Here is a 19,220-nt window from a genome sequence, read left to right on the forward strand (position 1 = left end):
CCACTACATGATAAAGTATTCTCTCTTGGTGCCGGGGTTATAACTTATTTTTATTCGCTTCTTTGTGCTTTTCTGTTTAAAAAACGAGTACACACAGAATAAACAGAAACAAAATATAATGATCACAGATGGTTTTTGCACAAAAAATGAGACAATACACCTGACTCCATAAGGTTGTTAAAAGGCCTAAACAGTAATAAAGTATTTGGCTGTAAGGGGAAATTGAACCGAGCTGTAATCTGAATATGAGTCCCAGTTTCCCCTCTGTGAATCCTTGGCTTGTGAGTGCAAGATCTTGCCCTCAAGACTTGGGGAGAAAATATAAATGCACGCACGACTATGTTAGAAAGTAAACATCGTGGAGGCTCCAAATGCCGCATACAGAATTAATGAGTGGGCACAACCACCCATCACAGGCACAAAAATCCATCAATCGCGCAGCCCAGCTCCCAACTGCATCAGCTCGGTACTGAGCAGGACGCCTGCGCACCGCAGAGAAGAGGCGGAGCTCGGGGGAGACTGACACAGGGCTCCGCCTACATTCTACCTCCGCCTCCCTGAGTGGCTGCCGGGCCAACTTCCTATTGGCCGCCGACGAAAGCAGACATCCGGTTTGCGCGTCTGGCCGCCGGAGGTGGAGGCAGCCATGGTGCGGTTCAAGCACAGGTAAACAGTCTCTCGCCAACAGCCCCTTGCCCGGTCCCCGCGGGCCTGCCCCCGGGCTCACCTCCCTCTCGCCCGCCGCAGGTACCTGCTCTGCGAAGTGGTGTCTGACGACCCCCGCTGCCGCCTGACTCTGGAGGACCGAGTGCTGGGCACCCTGGTGCGGGACACGATCGCCCGCGTGCACGGGACTTTCGGCGCTGCCGCCTGTTCCATCGGCTTCGCGGGTGCGAGGGTGCCTGGGAACCGGGCGGACGGCGGGGTTTGGAAGGGGCGGTGGCCACAGGAGGGAGAAAGGGGCACGAACGACCCCGGGAACTGCCAAGCCTTGTGTACTGTCCTATGTAAGATACCGTTCTTTCTAGCAGGGTCGCATCCCGAGGTCTGGGTGAATCCAGTGAGGCGGAGAGCTTAGCTAATAGTAGGCCACGAGTTCAGTCCTTGGGTTGGGAAGATCCCCTGGAGAATCCCATGGACAGAGGGAGCTTGGCGGGTTACAGCCCATAGGGTCACAGAGCGGGACAAGTGAAGCGACTTAGGCAGTGGGACATTGGGCAAGAACCCCTTGTGTCTAATTACCCTTGAAAAGGGCCTGTTCAGGACGCATACTTGTGTGTATGTAGATAGGAGCAGGCCCTCTCAACAGCTACACTACTGTCGTTCCCTTTTACCATATTCTTTGAAATTGAATTCCAGAGGTGATGCACATATACATAGCTTTCCTACCTCAGGTGAGACTCCGTTGACTGTTTGAAAAACCTACATAGCCCAGTTACAGGACAACTTGGTTTTCAGCCAGGGGTTTTCTGAGGAAGGTGGATCTCTGCACTCCCAACTCAATTTATTAAGTTAATTAGTCAGTGCATTAGAAGAACATTTTAAATTCTAAATTCACCAATTCTGAGTGGTGTGCAAGGCACTGGATGTTTTTCCCTTCCATAAATGAAGTGTTAAGTTGCTCAGTCCTGTCCGACCCAGGCTCCTCTGTCCAGTTCATGAAATTCTCAATACTGGAGTGGATAGCCATTCCCTTCTCCAGGGGATCATCCCAACCCAGGGATCAAACCTGGGTCTCTTGCATTGCAGGGGGATTCTTTACTGTCTGTAAATGGGCTGTCCTACTAATTTTTTCTTCCCCCTTCAGAAATCAAGTTTTTACTTACTGATGCATTCGAAGTGCCACTGTCTTGAGCCATCTCTGATCTCTAGCACATAGGTGCTTAATTAGCCAAAGATTTTTAACCCATCCCTAACAGTCCAGTTTCCCCAAATGATTTTTTTTTCCCCTGCTGTAGTACGATACCTCAATGCCTATACCGGAATAGTGCTACTGCGATGCAGGAAGGAATTCTACCGGCTTGTGTGGTCAGCTCTTCCCTTCATCACATACTTGGAAAACAAAGGACACCGCTACCCGTGTTTTCTCAACACCTTACACGTGGGAGGTAGGGGTGCATGGGATATGGCTGGTTTTGTAGCAGGTTCAGCATTCAGTCTTATGTGGTAGATGGGTATTCCTGCTCTCCTGCTAAGAGCAAGATACTTTTTCCGAGCTCTGCAAGACTCTGAGGCAAATACTTTCCACAAGCTGCTGACCACAAAGCTCTTACCTGTGCCAGGTACAATTAGAACATGCCAGAAGTTCCTGATTCAGTACAACAGGAGACAGCTGTTGATCCTGTTGCAGAACTGCACTGATGAAGGTAAGGGATGCTAGCCCTGTGCCCACTGAGCAGGGACTGGCCATGGCCTCTGGCTGAATGAGAGGTCACTCATGCTCTTCACCTTGCTCTTTCTCCAGGAGAGCGGGAGGCTATCCAGAAGTCTGTCACTAAAAGCTGTTTACTAGAGGAGGAGTCGGCTGGGGAGGAGCTTTCCGATAGTGGCGGCGAGGAGACTGCTGAGCCAATGGAGTGAACCTTTGCACGCTGTGCTGTGCCCAGGCCTCGGGGTCCACTCACTGGGATGGGACATTCTGAGAGGCAGCAGCATCTTCTGCAGTTCCCAAACTGGATGACTGCTGACCAGAGGCCAGGTGACCAGCTCAAAATGGACTTAGTAAAACTAATCGAAGTCACCTTTACCCAGCATTGCCTGGTTAAGTGGTTCTGCAGGTTGTGAAGCCCCTGTCTTTATAGACATCTTTGTATCTAACTGCCTGGCTGGGAGCAGGTTTAATAAATGTATTTGGCTTCTTTTAGCACTTAGTGTACATGTGAAGTTCATGGTCGGCCTAGTCTCTTTCTCCTTCCATCCGTGGCCTCAGTAGCAAGACCAGCTCCCTGTGTGGTACTAGATGTATAGCCTCCCACTGGAGACCCAATAGCCCTGCCCCTCGGTTGGGCCCTAAGCAATCCAGGTCATTTCGGAGTAGCAGTTTTGACCTTTACTTGTCCACAGTGTGGGGCATGTAGGATCTCAGCTCCTCAACCAGGGATTGGTAACAGGCCCCTCGCAGTGGAAACTCAAGAGTCTTAACCACTGGACATCTAGGGAAGTCCCCAGAGTAACAGTGTTAGTGAGACACAGCAACTAAACCGGCACAGATCTAGAGCTGGTCTCAATGACCTTAAAAATAAACAGATTCTTTGCCAATACTTGACCAGGTAACCTGACAAAAAATAATAGTAATACAATTCTTACACTTTTGAGTGGGGGAAAATATCTTTGTAATAATGTTACCTGACCTCATTATTACAAAGTCAAATAGCAGCTGCCAACATCTGGTTGTTTTCTACAGTTCCACCCTTCTCTACTACCTTATACCTACCTGGCACCTGAAGGTAGGTGAGACAATGCACTCGTAGGAATTAGGAGAGACAGGAGACATGACCCGTTTTGATTTGCTACCTACTAAACACTAAACACACTTCAAGGACCTATTCTCTCCTTTATAAAATGGACATCACTCAAAAGTCCCTTACATATTAATACGTTTAACAAACATTTGTCATTTTAAGAATGGGAGGTTAGAACTAATAAAATAAGCCCAGATCAAGAACCCTTTAGGCCTGACACTAGGAAACACATGACTCCATGAAAACACAATGGCTCAAGTTCACAGCAGCTGTTACCTTAACCTATTAAGAAGTATATGTCTAGCTGACCTGAAATAAATCTTAAAGAAACCAGAAAGCTCACAATGCTTATGCAGGAGATTTATTGCAACTATTTGCCTTCATAGTCTATTATACCTAGAGGTCACTTTATTAAGCAGCAAAATAATTCACATCACTCAAATTCAGCTCAAACCAAGGCATAAGACTGCTCTAGACAACAGGGAGGCAGTGGGGGGCAGGGGTTGGGGGAGGTATCCCCACTGCTTTCAAACCTGTCCTTCTCTGCCTCCGGGTGTGCCAGACTCCTCCGTTTCTGTAATTCAGGCCACTGTCACTTGAAACAAGCTTGACCTAAAGGCTATCAGGTCCTAGGGCCTCCTGAGCCAATGACAGTTACTTTCTGTGCCAAACAGAAGGTAAAACCCTCTATCACACATACAAGTGCAACCTGGGTCTGACACCACAGCCTGGTTGTCAGAAGAAAAACTACAATTCAAGCTGGGTATCCTACATCCATTTATTCCCATCCCTCTGTTTCTTTAACAAGAGGAGTACTGAACAGATAGAAAAGACTCAACTATTTTTAAAAGACATACCAATAGATATGCTGAAAGCAAGGTGCCCTAACACTGGTTTGGGCTGCTCCAGGAGACTAAAACTTGAGCTGGGGTTGAGAAAAACTAATTACATGTGGGTCAAAAAGACTACCTGGCAACAAACTAAAAACCTTGGCAGGAAGAGCTCTCTTGTGAGTGTCAATACTTTATTTTGGTGTAAAGACGGGAAGCTGGAAAATACACTGTATTTAAAATTTTCTTGGTTCCCCCTCACATTGTGGAAACCCCCTCCCCCCCAGAGCTAATCTGTTCAAACTCAAATACTTAAAAATTACAGCAGCAAAACAAAAGCGCAAATAAAAAGAAAACCAGATGGAGAAGTCAGCCTGGGCCAGTAGTGTCACTTGGTGTGGACGACGGAGGTGCTGAACAGGAGCTTCTGTTTCTGTTTCTTTCTTTTCTTTCCTCCTTTCTCTTCTAAACAAAAAACAGAAAGAACTTAGCTTAGAATGCCACCGCTTTGCCCCCTGGCCAGTTTCCACTGATGAGAGTCATGCAGGCTCTGGAATTAGACTGCCTGGATTCAAATACCGGCCTTGCACTCTCTGGGTGTTTGTCTTCAGACACATCACTTCGATCCCAGCCCAGCTCATCTGTAATGTGAGTTATACCCATTTAATACAGTTACTGGGAGAATAAAATTAGCACAATGCTAGGCGCGTGGGAAGCACATCATAAATGCTAGTCGTGAATACCACAGAGTGGGGGTGTGCTTTGAGTCTGACATCCATCTATCAGCCACCTTCACCACCTCAGGATTCAAAAATCTATAAGGCTGGGGGGAAAAAGGTACGCAGAACTTCACAAAGGCCTCAAGAATTAATCTGGGGTGCAAAAAGGAGCCATTTGATATACCAGGTGGAATGTTAGTTAACACTAGAATGTGAGCCCTGAGGCTCAGAGGGAAAGAGCCAAGTCATCAGTGATCAGTGCCCCTGGATCCAGGAGGGAACCACAGCCCTGAGCCGAGCACCCCGCTCCTGTGCCTTTACCAGAGAGCGGATCTGAAGTCACTGGTGTGTCCAGTTTCATGAAGGCTGCTTCAATAGCTTGGCTGAAGGAATTCTGGAAACTGGGCACCGGAACGCGGTCTGAGTTATCACTCTCCCCATCGCTGTCCACAGGGGCGGGAGGACCTAGGGTGTTTTCATCTAAAAAACACCAGTGTTAAAATTGCAGATACAACTCCAGAACCTACTTTCTGAAAGGGGCCAGGCTTCCCCTTTACCAGAGGGCCATTCTCACCTTTCTTTGGAGCGGTTTTGGGCCATACATCTGCTTTTGCTTTTCCAACTCTCAGCATCTGCCAAAGTGGGAAAAGGAAGGGGAAGAATTTAAGTTACTGATCCCGTTTCTTCAGACTCCTACCTTGACACTGACAGGTACGGGGGACACAGAATCAAGTACCCACACTGGGAAAAAATTTTCTGGATACTTCTTTTCCTAACACTGTGTTTTCATCATGTCCCCTATATCCTGAACTGGCAGTGAAACTAACAAGGTGGGAAACCAGAAGCTGTTCTGTTCCTTAGGAAACAGGTAAAGAATACTGCAAAGAAGGCACAAGAGATTTATACTCTGATTTTGAAGTGGGAAATCCCAACTTCATGTCATTCCTCTCTTCTGGACAAAATTTTCCTCTTCTGGAGACGCCTAAAAACATCAACATTACTCCTCTTGCAGTAAGGAGTGTACAGGACCTTCCAAGTTTAAAACAAACCACCTGCCGAGCAAACCTCAGTTACCCAAGGCCACAAAAACCAATTTAACTTTATCCCGAAACTGCTCCCACAGCCCTCATTACCTTTCAGTCTTTGCTTTTTCAATAGCTCCTTAACTATTAACGTTTAGATTCAGCCATAAACCAGATTCCTAAAAGTATAGTAACAGCAGAACAGTCCCTCCCAAAAGAGGAATTTTTCACCTCAGTTGGCCAAGGCCAGCTCTGGAAATGCTGAGGGTCACTCTGCATCCTATCTACCACACATGCCATGCCACCTAAAGCAGGGTGCATTGTACTAAGAAACAAACCCCACAAGATTCACATCAGCATGCCTGTCCCAAATGTGTCCCAAACTGGGGCTTGCATATTGTGCAAGATGAATTCAACTGGCAGATACTGATTTCATTGATAAACTTTCTTCATCATGTACTACTGTGAGAATCTGATCCCTTGGTCCCCAAGAGTCTGGGGTCTAACAGTACAACATCTGAATCATCTTATAAGATCACTAAAATACCACCTATATTTTAATCTCACCAAAAATATTTAAATGTTTAGCCTGGGTCCACTAATGAAGAAACAATCAGAAAATCTACAGTGTAGGATCATCTATAGAACAGTGGGCCTAGATGCTTCAAAAATACCCATGTGGTTTAGTCACTAAGTCGTGTCCAACTCTCGTGACCTCATGGACTGTAGCCTGCCTGGCTTCTCTGTCCATAGGATTCTCCAGGCAAGAATACTGGAGAGGGTTGCCATGCCCTCCTCCAGGGGATCTTCCGGACCCAGGAATCGAACCAGGGACTCCTGCATTGCAGGCAGATTCTTTACCAACTGGGCTATGAGGGAAGCCCTCAAAATATCCATGCCACATGTTAAAAAAAACAAAACAGAAGCCAGGGGAACTGTTGTGGGCCAAAGGGGACTGAGGAGAGCTGACACACTAAATGCAATGAAAGTCCGATTAACTCTGACTGAAAACAATACAGGACACTGAGACCGACGGGAAAACAGAAGTATGTGCCATCTCAGTATTAGATCCACTGAATGTCTCTGATGTAACCATGACAATTGTGGGCATATAGGAGAATGTCATTTGAGTGGTATGTATCTTCCAAGTATTTAGTGGTGAAATGTCATTCATGAGGTCTGTAACTTATTTTCAACACAGCAAAAAAAGAAAAAGCAAATACAGCAAAACAGTAACTACTGATGAATCTGAGTAAAAAGTATGAATATTCATTACATTATCCATTCAACTCTCTAAGTTTGAAGTTTTTCAAAATATAAAGATGAAAAACACAATGGCAGTAAAACCTAGCTAAAAAAACAACTCAGGCACTGACCTAACTCCTGGGAGTCACTTGCTTATAACCTCTGAAACCAAGTGGTTCATTTTCAGGATCACTCTCAACTATTTCATCCTTGATTTCAAGGACTCTCCTCACCAAAGCTGAATTCCTGCTTATTTCTCAGCACAAACTGCCATCTATATGTGAGAAATATCTGTATCAACCTCAGATGTTTAAAGAACTGGTAAGCAAATGAGTCCAAACTAATCCCAAAGAAGTGAACACTAACTTCCTATGGGGTACTTGTCAACCTGTCCATCTTCCTCAGTTATCAAATGCAGGAAAGCTGACTATTTGCTTAAAGATTGATACTGATTTGACATTAAATCTTACTAGCCTAGTGCTCCCTTCAACCCATCTCAAGACAGCCACTTTGGCTAGTTAGTTACAGGATAACCAAGACAACCTTCCCTTTCCCAAAGCAAAGAATGGTTTATTATATGTAACAGATACATACCACGTAAGTCAGAGGTCCCAGAACTAGGGGCCAGTTAAAATTGACTAACATATCCCCAGCCCCTAGATCAGTGTTAGTACACGGATAATCTAGTGACTTGTTAAATAATTAAAACTCTGATTCTTCCTCAGCTATTCTTTGCTTCTTTCCTTGCTAAAACGGTAGTATCTGAGACTAAATCCATGAGCTTCTCTTTAAAAAGCCTTCCATGATTTTGAAAGTCAGTGCAACATTAGCCTGTGAAACTCCCTGTCTCCAGCAGAGAGATTTCCAGGAAGAACAAGCAGCAAAGCGCACGTTAAACGCCCGTGGGCTGCTTTACGAGCAGAGGGTTTACCTGGGCAAAGGAAGGGAAGGGAGAGTCTTCTTCCAGACTTCCAACGCAGAATGAAGGACTGCCCTGACTGGCAGTGGGTGACAGAGGGGTCAGCAGAAAGTCTGAAAGGGAACCAGAGACCTGATTATACAAGTCAACTTAATAAAACAGAAGAGGTTAACACCGAATCAGGTCTGGATAATCAGCAACACTGCCTCAAAAAGCTAAACCTTGATCTACCTTCAACTCTGCCATGTGCTTATAAAGCCAAGAATATGGCCTACTGTTCACACAAGTGATCAGAATAGGGAGACACAAGTTTCAAGGTTATGAGAACACTAGAAGGCATTGCAAAATCCATTTCCCACAGTAAGAAAAACCCTTTCCACGTGAGCCAACTCTCAAGGCGTAGGTATTGGATGTCATGGACTAGTTTTATATGGATAAAAAGCTTCAAGAAAAAGAAATGAAATGTAATCAGGTCAGCCTTTATGTTCTAGCCAGCAGATGTCTATGACCTGGGGAATATTCAGTTAGAATTCAAAACATACACAGCAACATAATCCAGCAAAATGCAAGCTTTTCCTTGCTACTCCCCTTTCCTAGGTTGTCATCTTCTCCATCCTTTCTGACCCAGAGCTGAACATTTCCCACAGATCAGCCCACCCACTGCCCTGATCACTGCTGGTATGTAGAGGCCTGTCCACAGTCAGCCAGGGCACTGTGGTACTTTTATTTCTAGGCCTGTCCAACTGCTCTTGCCTGAATGTGTTAAAGCCCACATAGCTTCAGGAAAGCTAGTCTGTGAAAACACAATCTCTGTGTCACAGATGATGCAGTCAATGTTTTGCCATGTTCCTTTGTACAGTAGCTCTCATCTCAGTTAAACTGAAGAGCATGATGGCTGCGTAGCCCTTAGACTCTAGTCCCAGTCCCTGCCACTAACCAAGCCCCGGCCTTCGTCTCAGGCTCCTAAATCTGCAAAGTGACAGGCAAATGATCACAAGAGTCACAAAATGTTCTGATCTTGGACATTTCACTGAAAATGCCTGAGAAAAATAAATTTTAAGTATCGAAAACTATCTGCCAGGTGGATGAAGATCAGAAGACAGCTCTCTGAAATTATAACTGTTTAATTTCATAACACAATAATATATTCTATATAGAAGCTGACAGCCTCTCAATCCTGAGCTCAGTCCCTAGAGTGGAACACTGTTAGTGATCTGGAACACAATCATCCCAGGATTTTTCTATACATTTAGATACATAAACCTACATTGAAATGCTTTGTTTTGTGTGACTTTTTTAACACAAAAATGGTGTCATGCTTTGTCTTTTTCCACAAATTCCTTTCATCTTAAAGGTTCAGGAAGTGAGCTACCTCCCCTTTCAGTAGGTGTAAAGAATTTCATCGTAAAAATGCTGTAAGTGAGCCACTTCCCTACCAGTAGACTTCATAGGCTGTCTCCTCCACCCCCACCATACACAATGTTACAATAAGACATAATAAAGATGTTCACACACACAGAGGGAGTACTTCAAAGGCAGAACTAGAAATAAAGCAGCTGGGCTGCAGAGAAGAATCTAGGTTTAACTGTCCTGCTGTACGGGCTGCCTGAGGTATTTAGAAGCTAGCAGGGCATAAAGCAGTCGGTACAGCGAATGGAAAAGTGAATCAAATGGTAAGAATTTAGTGTATCTCAGGAATCTATTAACTACCCAAATAAAATCAGTCCCCTAGAGACCCCACCATGCTGAGGTCACTGTTGTAAATTCATACACTAGGACTTGGCTTAAGGTCTACAGCTGGTGGTCAACTTTACTCTCTAAATCCCAACTCCGTTTACCTGCTTGGGAACCTGGACTTCTGCTAAGAGGAGAAAGGGAGAGCGCCCCACGGCCCTCAGTGCTGGTGGAACCCAAAGCAGAATCAGAGGAACAGGTGAAGGAATTGAAGGCAGGAAACTGCTGTAGATTCTCCAGGGGAATGTGGACTTCCGGATCTGCGAAGACAAGATGAGAACAGTCGGCCCATTTACAGAATTCTTCGAGTCTTTTCCAACAGTTACAGATGGTGAATATGAATCTCCCAGGTGTATGAAGGTTGGAGACAGCCTTAAAACCCAAATCTGTCATATTTGCCACTTTATGTCTTTAATATAAAACCCTTGTTTTAACTATTCGTGTTAAAGCTGGGTGATAAACCTGGGGGTTAATTATACTGTTCTGTGTAACTGTTTTTGAATATTCCCATAATAAAAAAGTTAAAATAAAAAAGTCTTTGTTCTTGAAACATCAGTTTTCTCAACTGTTTAGGACTTATGCCAAACAGCTACACAACACCAGGATGCCAGCTACATACTTATCCAGTTAGAGAAGTAAAATTTATATTTACCATACCATGTGGAGTCAAAATAGTCAAGTCTTTTCCCTAGCCAAAGATTCAACTCCTTGTTTCTGGAGGTTAAGGAGGCCCTCATGTCACACAATCCTAAGTTCAGTGAAGCTTATATTGCAGAACCAGATTAAAAGACTCTACTTACTGGTATGAAAGAGCTCAAGTCTAACTCCCTGCATGTATTTCCTAGTATGTCAACAGGTTTCTACTATTTCAGACTCTTCTGGTAGACGAGCTATATATAGATGTCTCCAGAGTTGAAGGCGAGGCCAACAATGCACCCGGAAAGCACACCGGCCAACCATCCCCAGCATTCAGCAGACGCCCAATTCCCCACCCACACCCCGTCCCAGGTTTTCTTCACCCGCTTTGCCAAGGGTGAATTTACTCTTGCTCCTCACTACATGCTACACACGTTGACCAGCGCCAACTCCAATTCTCCCAGGAAGCCCGTGAGGGAGGTGCTCTCACAACTCATGTTCAAGAGCTGCAGAAAGCAGTGGCATAGCTGAGCCCTGACGGGGCCGGGCCGGGGGCCGCAGCCGTGCGCGTCACAGAGGCCGTCCCTGAACTCACACTTGCCCTGCCTCTTGTTCTCCTCCATCTCAATGCGACGCTCCCGGCGGCGCTCCTCCCGGGCCTTCTTCTGGCGCTGCCGCTTCCTCTTCTCGATGTCATCTGCGGGGTGGAGAGGGGTCAGCAGGCAGACCAGGACAACTGGCAATTAGCTCCTCCCAGGCGACTAGCAGCTAAGGGCACCAGGGGGGGCCCAGCTGGACCGGATGAACGGATGGAGAGCATCAGGAGATTCGGAGACTCATGACGGAAGCCCTTACTTCCTTCTACACTGGGTTTTTAGTCATATAAGAATCCCTGAATTCCACTAAAAAAGGGAAGCAAAGTAGAGAGCATGCCCACCTGAGAATATCTCTAGCGTTTCCTTAGAGACCAGAGGAGGCTGAAGAGCCAGTTCACAGATGCTGAACTCGCAGGTGAGCGGCAAGTGAGAGAGGTATCTATGACGCTGTCGCACATCCTACAAGGGAAAGGGGGCCGATGCTCAACTAAGGCCAGCCATGACTCTGAGAGCAGAGGTTCCCACTCAGACATCCAGCAGGGAAACACACTCACTCGGATGGCACTGCGGCTCAGAGCAGTGCTCAAGTTATCGCCATTTTCAAAGCTGAACAGAAATTGTCAATTAACCTACAGTAAGGTAGAATAAGCTACCAAAAGCAATTATTGAGTTTGTAATGCAAATGATTTAATTAAGCCCAGTAATGAATGATCTAAAGCTGATCAGCTGTTTCTGATTTTCTGGGGGTCCACAACACACAGGGAGAATAAGGAAGACAAGAGTTACTTATTGGCAAAAAATCTGGGAACTACCAACAGAATTAATGGCAACTGGGAAGGCAGATAAAGCAGGTTTCCCTACTGAACAAAGCTTGGCCTAAAACAATAATGAAAAAATGAAGCTCACTGATTTAATTTTCTTTTTATCCTTTTTCTTCACATTTGATGGGAAGGTTATAGTACATAAAAAGTCTCGTAATTTTAAGCTTTTAAACTGTGATCAATACAAGGGTAATTCTCGAAAGGCAAATATTCACATATGTAAATTATTAGATAATAATTCACAGGTTATCTGCTAAGCCAAAATGCATAAGCTATCTTAAAGCCTCCAAGGACTTTGTTTTCTTAGCCATTTCTCCCAAGCAGTAGGAAGAAAGAGAAACAAAAACAAACTCATCTCAAATGAAAGCAGGAGACATCTCTACCCCCAAACCACAATAATGGAACCTGTGAAACAGACAGCAGTGGTGGACTGACCTAACAGAACCCCCGCGTGCAGGGGAGCCTCATTTAAGTTTTTAAAAATTCACAGGCTCCGAAACACACACACACACTCGCACACACAAAAACTAAAGGTCTTTGAAGGTCTGTGAACCTGTATCGGCTAGGCCCAGCAGAGAGAGATGAGGTTAATGAGGCTCCCTGCCCCTCCACCTCGAAAGGCAGGCCCTTACCTCAGACATGGAGTAGCCGGAGATCTCCACCACCGTGGCCGAGATCTTCTCGGGGCTCTGCTCCAGGCTGCCGTATTCCCGCACGAGGCAGCGCACGTTCACGGGGTGCAGGAACATGTGCTGCCCGTCCTCCGCTGAAGACAAGCGGACCCGTCACACCACGGTCTCGGCCAGTCCTCAAGTCAGGGCCCTCCTCATTCCCGGCCCGACTCTCCCTCCCCAGGCCGAAAGGCACAACAGGCCCAACCACCCAGGGTCTCGTGCCGCTCCCTCCCTCTGCTTAGAGAGCCAGACCACTTCTCCGAAACATCCAGCGGCACCCAGCCGTCCCCCTCAGCGAGGCTCACCTTGGTAAAAGTAGTAACAAGGAGAGCTGCTCAGGTGTGTGATGCTTGGTTTGGTGATGGGTTCCTGCTGGCTGGACTCGGTACAAATGGTCCCTTCTCCAAGATTGTCTTCTGCTAACTCCAGGTCCTCACAGGCCTCTGACAACCCCTCAGGCTCTGCTTCAGACACTGCTTCCTCTTCCTCTACCAGAGGGAGAGCAACAGGACGAGGAGCACCCAGAGAACAAACTTCGGTGGTGTCTTCATCAAAGGCAGACAGGTACTCCAACACGCCCTGTTGGGACAAACTGCGGCTTACAGAAAGAACATGTGGCAAAGGCAGAAGCCGAGCTCTCGAGGTCTATCTCAGCTGTCACTGACTTAACACTGCGGAGGAGAGAACACACAAGGGACAAGCACATAGGAAAAATTTTAAAATTACTTTTTTTTAAAAAAGCACATAGGAAATACTCATAGTTCCCTTTTCTCCAGATCTAACAGTGCCTACCAGCTGGAGAAGAAAGGCAGCCACTCAGTCGGTAACAAGGACACCAACCTTCCTGGGTGGAAAAACGGGCTCCTTCGCCAAGGGAGCCATCAGCACCAGTTGTTCCAGAGCAGCCACGACACCAGGGACCTCCCCTCTGCTTTCAGCCAATCTTGACAGAGCCTCTTCCCGAGCCTAGAGCACCAGAGAGAAAACCAGGAACGTATTGAGTCTGAAGGACCAAAGTTTACAATAGCCTCTTGACAGGACAAAAGTTAAAGGCAAAAAGAAAGAGTCTAAGTACTTAAAATTCTCAATCTTTAAAGAAAGCAGGAAGCAAAAGCATCTGGTACTCCAATGGGATGGTATTCTGCTTACCATCTCTGACAAGTGATAATGACAACACTACACAAAAGCTTCCTGAACAGAAATTCAAGGACACAGAAGCGGTCTTCTAGTTTTTATGAACTAAGCTTAGAGAGAGAGAACCACTGAGGAAAACAAGGGCTTGGGCAACCTCCACCTCAACCTGGACAGATCTACTTATATGAAGCTTTCCTTCTCCCTGAAATGCATTTGAACTAATGCCCTGCATTACAGAAAGAAAATAAAAAGTAAATACAGAATCCTGCCCAAAGAGGACTTGTGAGTCAGAGAGAGAGGAATTCAAATACCAGCTTCACCTCTTACTAGTTGTATGTCCTCAAGTAAATTACCTAACCCATGATTCCACTTTCCTTATCCGTGAAAAGGGACAGCTGTTCTATCACACCCGGTTATGAAGCTTACATGAGATAAATACAAGAGCAGTATGTCAGCACAAGGCCTGTCACATGCCCTTTCATCAGGGCTTCCACTGTTCTGATACAGATCGGTGATTCTCAAAGTGTGATCTGGGGGTGAGCAGCACCAGACTCCCCTGGAACTTCTTATAATGCAAATTATTAACCTTATTGAGCCTAGACCTACTGAATCAGTCTCTCAGGGTAGAGCCCAACAACTAGCGATTCTGCTGCCTCTTAGTGAAGTCGCTCAGTCGTGTCTGACTCTTTGCGACCCCGTGGGCTGTAGCCCAACAGGCTCCTCCGTCCATGGGATTCTCCAGGCAAGAATACTGGAGTGGGTCGCCATTTCCTTCTCCAGGGGATCTTCCTGACCCAGGGATCAAAAACCCAGGTCTCTCACATTGCAGGCAGACACTTTAACCTCTGAGCCAGCAGGGCCTCTTAAAGTTTAAAAATTCCTATCGTAGAGGACACAGGACATAGGGAATTCTGTATTTGGATACTGCTGCTCCAAAATCCTCAGCAGGCATTGGTAGAGCCTGCTACAGAGGCCATAATAATTTCTTCACAATGTTCCTTAAATAAAACATTTCCAAAAATTAATCCAGGCGCATTCCTAAAAAACAAACAAAAGCGTATGTTGCTTAATTAAGGGCACAGCTAGGGCTTTCCCGGTGGTCCAGTGGTTAAGAATGCATGTGCCAATACAGAGGACACAGGTTCAATCCCTGGTCAGGGAAGATCCCACGTGCCACGGGGCAACTAAGCCTGTGCACCACAACTACTGAAGCCCAAGCACTGTAGAGTCTGCGCTCGGCAACAAGAAAAGTCACTGCAATGAGAAGCCCACACGTCTCAGTGAAGAGTAGCCCCTCCTGGCCACAACTACAAAAAAGTCCACGCACAGCAATGAAGACCCAGAGCAGCCAAAAATAAATAAATCTTAAAACAAAAAAAGAACATAGCTAATCTAAGAAACTCCAGAGGTGGAAGATCACCCTGACTTGATCTTTTCAGTTCCAGGGAGCACCTGACCCACTAGGTCACCCCTTCCCTCCTATCACCAAAGCCCAGAGCAAACCTGCTTTCTTAGCTGCTCCCTGCTCATCATCTCAAACGTGGGTGGGGCTGAAGTAGCTAATTTCCACCCCCTACCCCCACTTCCAGGGCTTCCCCTCACCTTGAGCTCCTGGATAGCTGCCTCAATAAAGCAGGACTCGGGCGTGTGCTTCTCCTCTGCCAGCTGCCGCTCCAGTGCCGCCTTCTCTTCCTGCACCACCCGGCGCAGCACCTGCTCCTTGGAGGCCAGCAGGAGCTTGGAGTACTGGCTGTGCTGTTCATCTGCAACAATGCCAACGAGGTCAAGAGAGGCAAAACTCAGAGCCCACGGCTGTGTGGCTAAATAGCAACTTTCATATACAGCTTTTTTTCTAAGGTGAAAATAGAATGACTTAGTGTGCTTTCTTTAAAAGAAAAATATTTAGAAATGACCCTTAAGTTTACAACTCTGACTCCGTAACACAAGAAAGCTAGCCTAAGAAAACCAAAGATGTAGGGAAAAAATTAATGTTCTGGGAATTCCCTGGTAGTCCATACTTTCACTGCTGAAGGTCTGGGTTCAAATCCTGGTTGGGAACTAAGATTCAAAAGGTAATATGACGTGCCCCCGCGCCCCCCCACAAAAAAGACTTTAGTAACAGAAGAGCTGCAACCAACTAGTAAGTCCAATAAAGAAATAGTGACATGATGGTATATTCATTAAAGAGAATTTTGCAGACATTAAAAATGCTTTTCTAAGAAAGAAGCATTTGGTGACATCGAGAAATATCCACATTACATGGGGGGGGAAAAAAACAGATGCCAAACAAGAAAACAATTCCAATCTCACAAAAACATACATGTATAGGAAAAAACTCTACAATTAACATTTTGGGGTACCTCTGGGTAAAAGGATCAAGGATGATTTACTCCTTCATGTCCATCTCCCGTATTTTATGGACTTAAAAAACCCCGAGATAACTATTTACAAATCTGAATGTGTGTCCTTGTTACACTTTTTCCTATACATTTATATATCCACGTTCATAAATAAAGGTCTAGACCTATTTCTTTTTTTACCTTCTGTATTGTGTTAGATATGAAGATATACTCTAATGAGTAAGTTTCTTGTGGACATTTAGGTTATCGCCAATTTCTATTACGACTGTAACAAACAGAAAAACTCCTCTAACAAAAAAATCCCTATAGGTGCTCTTTGGTACAAATGATTTCTTTACAATACTGAATCAAATGCTGGGTCTATTTTATATACTACCCACCCCCCCACATACACACTAAAGGCTATATCAATTTAAACTCCTACCAAGAACAAGAGTACCCACTTCCCCACCCCTGCCAAAACCCAGCACAGGCATACCTCAGTGATACGCCTGTTTGGTTCCACTGTAATAAAGTGAGCATCACAATAAAGTAGGTCACAGATTTGTTTGTTTCCCAGTGCATATAAAAGTTATTCTCACACTATTCTGTAGTCTATATGCTAGCAATAGCATTATGTCTAAACAATGTAGACACCTTAATTAAAAAACACTGTTAAAAAATGCTAACCATGCGCTTTCCTGGTGGTTCAGTGGTAAGGAATCCACCTGCAAACAGGAGAGACAGGCTCAATCCCTGGCCCGGGAAGATCCCACGTGCCTCGGAGCAACTAAGCCCGAGCACCCCAACCACTGAGCCTGTGCTCCAGAGCCTGGGAGCTGCAACTGCTGAACCCATGTGCCGCAACTACCGAAGCTTGAGCACCCTAGAGCACGTGCTCCACAACAAGAGAAGCCACCACGATGAGGAGCCCATGTACCACAACTAGAGAAAAGCCCACGCAGCAATGAAGACACAGCACAGTCAAAAAGCAGCAAAATGCTAACCATCATCTGACAATGCAGTGCTGCCACAAACCTTCAATCTGTAAAAACTGCATATCTGTGAAGCACAGTAAAATGAGGTATGCCTGTATTTGCCTCAACCTGTGTGTGTGTGTCACTGTTAGAGGCATTTTGATTTGCATTTGTGTAACTCTAAGCAAAGTTAAACCTCTGTAGATACTTGGGAGGTTATTCAGATATCCTCTCCTGGGAAATACTTTGCCACATGCTTAGCCTATTCTACTAGACTGTTAATTTACAGAACATCTGTATGTTCTAGACATTAATCTGTATTTTAAACGTGAAAATCTTCCCCTATTTATCACCTGTTGACTTTAAGGAGTTTTGTAGAATGTTAATTCTCATAAAATCAAACATCAATCTTTTATTTAATAGCACTGATGGTTTCAGCTTGGTTCAAACACCCTCCCAGGTAAAACCCCCAGGATTATAAAGATATTTTCCTATATTTTCTTTTAAAAGTTTTGAATTTTGTTATACTTGATTTTACAATCCATCAGGAATTGATTTTTATGAATGGTATCAGATATGGATCTAATTTTTTTTCCGTAAGAGTCAATTGTTTCAATACTATTGAAAATCCTGTTTTGCCCAAAAATGGAAATGTCACTTTAATGCTCATCTCCATATGGAACATAGAGAATACAACCCTTGCACTTCCCCACCGTAAGCACTGACCACACTCTAGATCCAAATGTCTGGCTACCAGTCTGTCTCTTCAATTAGACTACCAAGTTCCTTGATGATAGGTGCCAAGACTGGCTGACTGTGGAATCTCCCCAAAACTGGGCACAGTGCTCGACACTACTCAACAAAGCTTTATATGTATTTTAATTTTTCATTTCACAAATGAACTAAACTCGAATCAAAAGTTATATCATTTTCTGCAAACTTCACCCCCAACCTACTGGAATCCTATGTCTAATTTGGAAATGCTAGAAATGGCTAGCTTAAAGGCTCAGTTTTTGACAGTAGAAAGACATACTCAAGTAGCCTTAACGGATATACCCATCATTATGTGTTCCCCAAATTAACGAAACTCACCTCCAAGATGAATAGGATGGTCTACATTCATCCACTTGGATTTGGGCAAGGCCACCAACACCCCTTTCTCCCTCTTCATCAGCTGCATTGTAATGGTATCGCCAACAACATACTGACGTGACTCTGTGGCAACAACACTGTAACATGGACATTCATATGCAGAGGGCAAGCAGTTGGCAGACTGGGGTCTAATCTAGTAAACACCTCCGTCTTACCTCTTTAGATCCTTCTTATGCACAGAACTGTAACAGATGGGACATTTACTCCAGGTCTTCTCGCTCAGTGAAAGATAGTGCAGGATGCATGCCCAGCAGAAGATGTGTCCACAACGGGTTATCTTGGCCGCAGTAGGTGGGTATAGGCATATTGGGCAAGATGGCACTTCATGGCTACATATGCGCTGAAACAGACGCCACCACAGGTTAAACTGCTTTCAGAACCGACTGGGGACTGCTAAAGCCTCTTCTGTCCTCCTCCTCATCCCTATACATCTCTAACAACACATCTTCATAATACTGTTCAACCGTGCAGGGATATGCACAAGAGCACCTCAAGCAAGTCATTAAGGAAACCAAAATAATTATATAATAAAACTACCATATAGCAGGTATTTTCAGGGTTCCGCATCAAAAGGAAAAAATGGCAATCAATATAGATCCCATTTACAAAAAAGACTTATATGTACACATACATAAAGGCAGGATTCCCTGGTGGCTAAGATGGTAAAGAATCTGCCTGCAATGCAGGAGACCCAGGTTTGATCCCTGGGTCAGGAAGATCCCCTGGAGAAGGGAATGGCAACCCATTCCAGTGTTCTTGCCTGGAGAATCCCACAGAGAGGGGAGCCAGGTAGGCTAACAGTCCATGGAATTGCAAAGAATTGGACACGACTGAGACTCACGCGCGCGCGCACACACACACACACACACACACACACACACATAAAAAGTGTCTAGAAGTAATGTACCAGTAACTTCCAACAGAGGAGTCAGTGAGACTTCCACATTATGTCTGTTTTTTC

At 45.2% G+C, this 19,220-nt stretch overlaps 2 protein-coding genes across 3 annotated transcripts in view; one reads left to right on the forward strand and one right to left on the reverse strand.

Annotated features, from left to right (window-relative positions):
* The first annotated feature begins 576 nt into the window (after positions 1-576).
* On the forward strand, positions 577-2,863 carry POP5 (POP5 homolog, ribonuclease P/MRP subunit). Its single transcript, XM_061141753.1, has 5 exons — positions 577-666; positions 748-890; positions 1,959-2,108; positions 2,283-2,366; positions 2,465-2,863. The coding sequence occupies exons 1-5, from the start codon at positions 647-649 to the stop codon at positions 2,578-2,580; spliced, it is 513 nt and encodes a 170-aa protein (XP_060997736.1). The 5' UTR covers positions 577-646; the 3' UTR covers positions 2,581-2,863.
* A 943-nt stretch (positions 2,864-3,806) lies between these two features.
* Positions 3,807-19,220, reverse strand: part of RNF10 (ring finger protein 10) — a 34,201-nt gene continuing 18,787 nt past the window's right edge. Inside the window, exons 5-17 of one of the 2 annotated variants that reach the window (XM_061141752.1) lie at positions 18,415-18,599; positions 18,200-18,336; positions 15,394-15,554; positions 13,498-13,623; positions 12,963-13,236; positions 12,616-12,749; positions 11,504-11,621; positions 11,168-11,263; positions 10,035-10,190; positions 8,209-8,309; positions 5,585-5,642; positions 5,332-5,490; positions 3,807-4,756 (exon numbers count right to left, since the gene is read on the reverse strand). In XM_061141752.1, coding sequence (XP_060997735.1) covers positions 4,680-4,756; positions 5,332-5,490; positions 5,585-5,642; positions 8,209-8,309; positions 10,035-10,190; positions 11,168-11,263; positions 11,504-11,621; positions 12,616-12,749; positions 12,963-13,236; positions 13,498-13,623; positions 15,394-15,554; positions 18,200-18,336; positions 18,415-18,599 — 1,782 coding nt within the window. In that variant the 3' untranslated portion in view covers positions 3,807-4,679. Of the gene's footprint in view, positions 4,757-5,331; positions 5,491-5,584; positions 5,643-8,208; positions 8,310-10,034; positions 10,191-11,161; positions 11,264-11,503; positions 11,622-12,615; positions 12,750-12,962; positions 13,237-13,497; positions 13,624-15,393; positions 15,555-18,199; positions 18,337-18,414; positions 18,600-19,220 lie in introns of both variants that reach the window. The other variant, XM_061141751.1, reaches the window with a different exon arrangement.

This window comes from Dama dama, chromosome 5 (genome assembly GCF_033118175.1).
Source record: "Dama dama isolate Ldn47 chromosome 5, ASM3311817v1, whole genome shotgun sequence".
NCBI classification, from domain to species: domain Eukaryota; kingdom Metazoa; phylum Chordata; class Mammalia; order Artiodactyla; family Cervidae; genus Dama; species Dama dama.

Excerpts from the sequence above, each read along its gene's own strand:
- POP5 (XM_061141753.1), top strand. The coding sequence starts at position 647 with ATGGTGCGGTTCAAGCACAG. Across the intron at positions 667-747 it reads ATGGTGCGGTTCAAGCACAG|GTACCTGCTCTGCGAAGTGG; the intron begins GTAAACAGTCTC and ends CGCCCGCCGCAG. Across the intron at positions 891-1,958 it reads CTGTTCCATCGGCTTCGCGG|TACGATACCTCAATGCCTAT; the intron begins GTGCGAGGGTGC and ends CCCCTGCTGTAG.